The 8,811-nt window shown below is 43.8% G+C and overlaps 1 protein-coding gene across 2 annotated transcripts in view; it reads left to right on the top strand.

Moving 5' to 3' along the window:
* The window catches only part of LOC143283161 (xaa-Pro aminopeptidase 1-like), a 74,767-nt gene extending 65,956 nt beyond the window's left edge, over nucleotides 1-8,811 (top strand). Inside the window, exons 19-22 of one of the 2 annotated variants that reach the window (XM_076589314.1) lie at nucleotides 2,287-2,364; nucleotides 5,511-5,587; nucleotides 6,708-6,806; nucleotides 7,999-8,811. In XM_076589314.1, the coding sequence (XP_076445429.1) occupies nucleotides 2,287-2,364; nucleotides 5,511-5,587; nucleotides 6,708-6,806; nucleotides 7,999-8,211 (467 nt within the window). In that variant the 3' untranslated portion in view covers nucleotides 8,212-8,811. Of the gene's footprint in view, nucleotides 1-1,840; nucleotides 1,919-2,286; nucleotides 2,365-5,510; nucleotides 5,588-6,707; nucleotides 6,807-7,998 lie in introns of both variants that reach the window. The other variant, XM_076589313.1, reaches the window with a different exon arrangement.

The raw sequence follows: 8,811 nt of genomic DNA, 5'->3' as shown, positions 1-8,811 counted from the left end.
AGTCATTCGGATGAGACGATAAACCGAGGCCCCGTGAGCATCTTGCACTTAGCGCACGTAAAAGAACCCACGGCAAGAAAAGGGTTGGCCCTGGCAAAATTCTGTAGAAAAATCCAGTCCGATAGGAAAACAAATGAAATTGCAGGCAAAAACCAAAACCAAAAAAAAAAGGGTGGCGCTGTCAGTGTAGCGATGCGCTCTCCCTGGGGAGAGCAGCCTGAATTTCACCAGGGAGAAATCTGTTGTGACAAAAAGAGTAATACAATGCCATACAGTGCAATACAACAATCAATACAGGCGACATGTTACACACTATATGATTATGTGGCTAGCATCAAGGTCTACAGATAAATATGATAACCTATGGTTTTATAGAAGTCTGTGTGTGTGTGTGTGTGTGTGAGAGAGAGAGAGAGAGATTGCCGATGCGTAAGCAATGGGAAACATACTGACGATGATGATGATTCTGTTGGCATTGCGGTTGTGATGGTGGTGATGATGGTGGCGGTATTGATGACGATTTAAAATGTAACCAAATACCACTTTAGCATAAAGCTACGTACACAAATGTTTGTAAGACTCTGCTCTTTGAACTAAAGTGTAACACAGAGATGCTAAGATTGTATGTTTGTATCACCAGCACATGTGTGTTTCATTGTCAGTTTTTTCAGTGTTGTACACACACAAGTATGAACTTAAAGTGAAACAATTATGAAAGATATAAGGTTGCCACACCATAAAATGTGAAGTGTTTTAAGAATAATATATCGCGTTTGATTTACACAGAATGATGTTGCCGAATCATGAAAGTAATGAAGACCATTTTGATGATTTGCTCTAGTCCATACCACAGTGTCTTTATCTCTCAGATTTGACTTATATATTGTGATTTTAGTTGTCGATCAGATTTGATAGAATGAATGATGTTGTGCAAAGTATAGACCACTTTGCTTACTACTCAGATTGGATACAGATTTGATCTTATTTGTTTGTTATATTTGATAGAATAATGTTGCGCAAAGTATACCTGCTTTTCTCTCAGATTCGACTTATACTGTGATTTTGGTTATCTATCACATTTGACATTATGGTGTTGTGCAAAGTGTATATTTTGCTTCATATGTCTACTTGAAAGTTGTGGATATTGATGATGGTGATGGTGATAATAATGATAATTATTATTATTATTAACAATCATGGGTATTGTTTCAGTTTCAGTTTCTCAAGGAGGCGTCACTGCGTTCGGGCAAATCCATATACGGTACACAACATCAGCTAACCAGATGCCTGCCAGCAGCCATAACCCAACGCGCTTAGTCAGGCCTTGAGTGCATGCATATAATTATTTGTACCTATCCGAGTGGATATATTCTACTGACAGAATCTTGTCAGAAGACATCGCTCTCGTTGCGATGGGGGTTTTTTAGTGGGTTTTTTTTCCTTCTTCTTCTTCTTCTTCTTTTTTTGGTGTTTTTTTTTGTTTGTTTTTTTTTCCAGTGTGCCAAGTGTGTGCTGCACACGAGTTTATCGTCTGATCCGAACGACTACACGCTTAGTTCGATTTTCAAGTCAAACTTAAGAGAAAAGGGCGAGAGCGGGATTCGAACACAGACCTTCACGGACACTGTCTTAACCATTCTGCCACCTTCCTCCATGAAAACTGAAACTGAAACTTGCCAACGGGTATTGAAAATGCGGCTTTGTCTCTTCAGCTCAGGGGGTGAAGAGCGCTGGGAGTTTAACGCCAGTCAATAGACTTTCGATGTGAGTGTCAGTCGTGCCCATGTCCGTGCTGGGTGTGTTCCCCGACACGGACGACGTGACCTGAGTGTGTTTACAGGCCCAGGGCGGATCTCTCTGGTCCACGCACGAACCCCCAGCCGGGAGACGCTTCACCCGTACATGTTCTTCTCTGACGGTGAGAGAGGGGAGAGAGGCCCACACTGCACGCTGCATGTCCTGGTTCTTGCTGCTAACCGTTTTTCACTGCTCAGACTTTTTGTTGTTGTTTTTATCTCCCTTTCTTTCCAGCTGCCTCCCGCTTTGTGGCCAGCTGCATGATCTACTAACAGGCACGTGATTTTCGGCTGATGACTGACCTGATTGTTTCCTGGCGTGTACAACGGCGCCACGTGACTTTTTGTTTCCGATGACCTGATTGGTCTGTGTCGTGGGCGACTGCGTCACATGACTTACGTCCCATGACCTGATTGGTGGTTATTTTTGTATGTGTTGTTGGCATCCCCTTGTTGACTGCTCCGCTTTTTGTTGTGCATTGTGTTCCAGGGCCGGGCTTTATATCCATGTCGAGAAGCGATTTCTATTCCCACGAAACATTGCTCCCTTACATGTTTTTCTCGGATGGTGAGCTTGGAGTAGTTAGTATGCAGGCACCTCTCTCTGCTGCCGGCTTTTCTCTCTCCGTGTCAGCCATAGCACTGACTGCTACAAGCTTACTGTGTGTGTGTGTGTGTGTGTGTGTGTGTGTGTGTGTGTGAGCCATAGCACTGACTGCTACAAGCATACTATGTGTGTGTGTGTGCGTGTGTGTGTGTGTGTGTGTGTGTGTGTGTGAGCCATAGCACTAACTGCAGCAAGCTTCCTCTCTCTCCCTCTCTCTCTCCCTCTCTCTCTCTCTCCCTCTCCCTCTCTCCCTCCCTCTCTCCCTCTCTCTCCCTCTCTCTCTCTCTCCCTCTCTCTCTCTCTCTCCCTCTCTCTCTCTGCCAGCCATAGCACTTACTTTACAAACTCTGCTTTCCATCTAAATGTACATACGTAACGCTTGGAACTGCTATTTCATGTGCTTTGAATTCCATGGGGTTTTTTTTGTCCATATGATCACCTCCATCATCCCAATGTATCTGTCCGTGTCATCATCATCACTTTCTTCGCTAGTTACCAGCTTTTTTTGCTTTTTTTTTTAAAGTAAAAACAACCCACGTTCGCAACCACGTTCACTCAGAAACCTTCAGTATTGCACTTTAAAGGCTGGAGACATTTTCACATCCAACACATACATTGTGTGAATGAGAAAAATCCAGTTTATGCTGAAATGCGGGACGCCATGTTAAGAGCACCAGGCGGAGTGATGTTGCGTGTGTGTGTGTTGTGTGTGTATGTGTGAATATGTGTGTGTGTGCGCGTGTGTGTGTGTGAGAGAGAGAGAGAGAGAGAGATTGTGTGTGTGTGTGCTTATGTGTGTGCTTAAAGAACAGAATAGAAATGATTGGTTTGGTATCTAAACGGCTTATTGAGCACAGTTATCAAAGAAATGCAAATGTTTTAATATTCTTTAATGTTCAATGCAGTTGTTTTAATATTCTTTAGTGCTCAGCGCAGTTGTTTAGATGTCCAGTGCAGTTCTTTTCACCCTGTTTCGGTAAACCAGGAGTGAACAAATTTGCCAGATTACACTGTGTAGCATCTATAAATAAAACTGTGGCTGACAAGGAAGACCAACTGCTATTCCATTTTCTTGCTTCTTGTAATACATCAAACCGTTCTTCATCATATTTTGTATACTTTAACGTATTTCGTCTTCCACTGCCTGACAGGTTTTCATAATCTGTTATCTCGTGTAGTGTGTGTGTATGTGTGTGTGTGTGTGTGTGTGTGTTGTGTGTGTGCGGTGTGTGTGTTGTGTGTGTGTGCGTGTGTGTGTGTGTGTGTGTGTGTGTGTTGTGTGTGTGTGTGTGTGTGTGTATGTGTGTGTGTGTGTGTGTGTGTGTGTTGTGTGTGTGTGTTTGAGTATGAGAGAGAGGGGGCGTGGACAGTTTCAATTCAATGCATACTTGTGATCAACATGGGTACTGAATGCATTTTCACCTACATGACAAGTGATATGAGGTGTAATGTTCGAGTCCACACGTTTTGCTGATACGTGTATGAAGCTGAAAACGTGAAGCAGTTTTCTCTTCGATCGCTTCAAAAATTATATGTACACCCACTCATTTTGTAATGACTTCTTCATTGTATATTGTAATCTGTGAAAGTTAAACGTAAATTGGTTCTTTTATGTGTGACTAGCTCCTAACTCATGGAATTTGTTTTTCTGTAAACGCTAAACGAAATATTATATAAATTGTACGCACGCACGCACACACACACGTGCGCGCGCGTGCACGGAGAGCGTATCAATACAAATCCTCGTTTTAATATAGGCGACATGGGGCTGATATCAAATGTATTTTTATATTATTATAACCCCGAACTTATGTAGAAGTTTCCTGAACTCAAATTCAAAAACTTTCAACTCACTTGTGCATTTAGATGGCCGGTCTCTCACCACCTTCATCGTCAAAAGCGATGTACAGGAAAGTCTTGGGTGGCACAGGCAGTGAGTGAAAAACTTTTGTTGTTTTTAAACATCTGCTGTATTATTCACATACAGCACCACACACAGTTATCGTACTCGCAGCCTGTCCGACCCAACACTTTCCTTTTACTTTTCGCTACACGAACAAGCCGATGATTCTGTCGTGGTTGATGCGTTTTAGGTATAGTCGTGTCTTCATAACCCACCGAACACTGACATGGATTACAGGATCTTTAACACGCGTATTTGATCTTTTTGCGTGCGTATACACACGAAAGGGGTCCAGGCACATTTTTTGCATGCGTATACACACGAAAGGGGTCCAGGCACATTTTTTGCATGCGTATACACACGAAGGCACATTTTTTGCATGCGTATACACACGAAGGCACATTTTTTGCATGCGTATACACACGAAGGCACATTTTTTTGCATGCGTATACACACGATGGCACATTTTTTGAATGCCTATACACACGAAGGCACATTTTTTTGCATGCGTATACACACGATGGCACATTTTTTGAATGCCTATACACACGAAGGCACATTTTTTGCATGCGTATACACACGATGGCACATTTTTTGAATGCCTATACACACGATGGCACATTTTTTGAATGCCTATACACACGAAAGGGGTTCAGTCCCTAACAGATCTGCACATAATATATGTTGACCTGGAAGATCGGAAAAAGTCTCCACCCTTCGCCCACCTGGTGCGCCGAACCGGGAAATCGAACTCGGGCGAGAATCTAGCACCTTAACCATTGAGCCACCTCGTCCTGTACCAGTTTTGCTGCTGATGATGGTGTGAGACGACCGGATTGCACAGGTCATTAGACCTCTCAGCTGCCGTAGGACGTAGCACTTACGTCCATAGTGATGACACTGATGACATCATCATCAAAAGATAGAAAACGTATTTAGAAGACTGAAAATGCACATGAAAGTGGTATATCTCCAGACCAGGTTTTTTTTTCTGATTGTTCTGAATATTGATTTATGACTTGAAACACTTTTTTTCTCTTTTTTTTCCTTCTTTTTTTTTTCACCACGGCAGCCAAGTGGTTTCAAATACGTTCATTCTGAATCACGAATACTTGTGTTGTGAGTATCGTCCAGCCTTAGAGAATACTGACCACTGAGCCAGTGGTGCAAACAGTATGTGGAGTGTTGGTGGCGGTGTTTGCAGAGCCAGGTTATTACGAGCCGGATCAGTTTGGAATTCGTCTGGAGACCATTGTCATGGTGGACCCCACCAACACTACGGTACGACTGTGTGTGTGTGTGTGACTGTGTGTGTGTGTCTGTGTCTGTGTGTGTGTGTGTGTGTGTGACTGTGTGTGTGTGTGTGTGTGTGTGTGTGACTGTGTGTGTGTGTCTGTGTGTGTGTGTGTGTGACTGTGTGTGTGTGTGTGTCTGTGTGTGTGTGTCTGTGTGTGTGTGTGACTGTGACTGTGTGTGTGTGTGTGACTGTGTGTGTGTGTGTGACTGTGTGTGTGTGTGACTGTGTGTGTGTGTCTGTGTGTGTGTGTGTGACTGTGTGTGTGTGTGTGACTGTGTGTCTGTGTGTGTGTGTGTGACTGTGTGCGTGTGTGTGTGTGACTGTGTGTGTGTGTCTCTGTGTGTGTGTGACTGTGTGTGTGTGTGTGTGTGTGACTCTGTGTGTGTGTGTGTGACTGTGTGTGTGTGACTGTGTGTGTGTGTGTGACTCTGTGTGTGTGACTGTGTGTGTGTGTGTGACTGTCTGTGTGACTGTGTCTGTGTGTGACTGTGTGACTGTGTGTGTGTGTGTGTCTGCGTGTGACTTTGTGTGTGTGATTGTGTCTGTGTGTGTGTGTGTGTGTGTGACTGTGTGTGTGTGTGTGTTTATGCGTGTGACTGTGTGTTCAGGGGTCGGGGGGAGCGGTGTCCGGGTGGGAGGTTGTTTGTTTGTTCTCTCTCTCTCTCTCTCTCTCTCTCTCTCTCTATATATATATATATATATATATATATATATATATATATATATATATATATATGTCAGTCATCACTCCACATATCAAAACACTGTTTCACTCTCTCTCTCTCTCTCTCTCTCTCTCTCACTCCATCTATATATATATATATATATATATATATATATATATATATCTGTCAGTCATCACTCCTCATATCAAAACACTGTTCCACACACACTCTCTCTCTCCCTCCCTCTCTCCCTCTCTCTCTCTCTCTCTCTCTCTCTCTCTGTGTCTAACTTTGATATACATGTGTAGATGCGTGTTTATCTGTGTGGATGTCTGAGTGGTGAGAGAGAGAGAATTGCAGTATGGTATGGTGGGTGAAAGAGGTTCAGAATTTGTTGAAACGAACAACAGTGTAGTGTGTGTGTGTGTGTGTGTCGCAGCACAAATTCGGAGACAAGCAGTTTCTACGCTTCAAGCCCATCACCTTCGTTCCATTTGAACCCAAACTGATCGACTACACCTTGATGTCCGCCAAGCAGGTTAGTTCATTCACACACACACACACACACGCTCTCTCTCTCTCTCTCTCTCTCTCTCTCTCTCTCTCTCTCACACACACACACACACTCACACACACACTCGCACACACACACTCACACACACGTGCACACACATACAGACACACTCACACACACACACACACACACACACACACACACACACACACACACACACACACACCACGTTAAGATACACACACTCCTCTCTCTCTCTCTCTCTCTTTCTTTCTCTCTTTCATACACACACACACACACACTCACACACACACACACACACACACACACACACACACACACACACACACACACACACACACACACACACCACGTTAAGATACACACACTCCTCTCTCTCTCTCTTTTTCTTTCTACCTTTCTTTCTCTCTTTCATACACACACACACACACACACACACACACAGTTGGAGAGAAGAGAAGAAAAGCCAACTGGTTACAGACATCAGTGTTAAAGAGAGATGATGACAGCTGATGCAGAAGAGTGTGATTTTGAAAAGCGCCAGCATGAATATCTGATGGAGACGAAACTGAAAAGAAAAAAAAAATTAAAATAAAATCAGCTGCCTTGGCGAATCACCCAAGCATGAATTCATACACACTAAAGGAGGAGAAATAGGATGTTCAGGCCATGTAAATATTTTCAAATCCATGCGAAAGAAACAAACACATGGACATAAAACTTCTGCGATCACTCAGGGGGGAAATATACGCCTGAGATATGCTGAGATATGATTTATAATGATAGTGATGATGATGATGATGATGATTAAGATGAGAAGCATGATACTGATGATGATGAAAAGGAAGAGGAGGATCATTATGATAACAACGACGACGACGACGACGATGATGATGGTATTGATGATGACGATGATGATGGTATTGATGGTGAAGATGATGATGATGGTGGTGATGATGATGACCACGATGATGGTGGTGGTGATGATGGTGGTGATGATGACGACGACGATGATGGTGATGACGACGACGACGCCGACGCCGATGACGACGATGATGATGATGACCATGACGACGATGATGATGACCATGACCATGACGATGACCATGACGACGATGATGATGACCATGACGATGATGACGATGACCATGACGACGATGATGACGATGACGACGATGATGACGATGACGTGCAGATCCAGTGGCTCAACAACTACCACCAACAGACCCAGGAGATCATCGAGCCTCTGCTGACCTCGGACCTGGCCAAGAACTGGCTCCGGGAGAGGACCAAGGCTTACGTCCCCCCATCCTCCTCCCCCACCGGGGCCGCCCCCCGACCTCTCCTGACCTTCACCTCTCTCCTCCTCCTCCTTGGCCTTGGCGCGGCCTTCACCTTGCTCATCTAGTAGTAGTAGTTGGAAATCTAGTTACATTTTTCTTTCTTTATCTTAAAAAAAAAAAAAATTGAGACCGCTCTGTAGTGATGTAATCGTGATGGAAATGCTTTTTGTTTGTGTGTTTAAACTACTTCCCAGTCTGTTGTCTCCATTTTATCTCTCCGTGTCTGCCCCACGACATCTACAGTCTTTGATATCTTGGGGCGAAGTGAAATATTGTGTGTGTGATTTTTAGTACTTGATCTTTGACTTTTGAGCAGATGTTGTACAGAAACTGATGTGATTCTTTTCCCCCTCTGAATTTTGTGAAAGCTGGCTCTAGCATATTCATCAGGTTTTCATGTTTGTTTCTTTTCCTTTCCTTGGTATGTGCTCTGGAGTGGGCTGACCAAATTACTTCCCTTGGTATGTGCTCTGAAGTGGGCTGACCAAATTACTTCCCTTGGTATGTGCTCTGAAGTGGGCTGACCAAATTACTTCCCTTGGTATGTGGTCTGAAGTGGGCTGGCCAAATTACTTCCCTTGGTATGTGCTCTGAAGTGGGCTGACCAAATTACTTCCCTTGGTATGTGCTCTGAAGTGGACTGACCAACTTACTGTCATGGAGAC

This window comes from Babylonia areolata, chromosome 6 (assembly GCF_041734735.1).
Source record: "Babylonia areolata isolate BAREFJ2019XMU chromosome 6, ASM4173473v1, whole genome shotgun sequence".
In the NCBI taxonomy this organism is placed as follows: Eukaryota; Metazoa; Mollusca; class Gastropoda; order Neogastropoda; family Buccinidae; genus Babylonia; species Babylonia areolata.
Note: the sequence above shows the minus strand (reverse complement) of the source record. Positions and strands in the feature narration are given on the sequence as shown.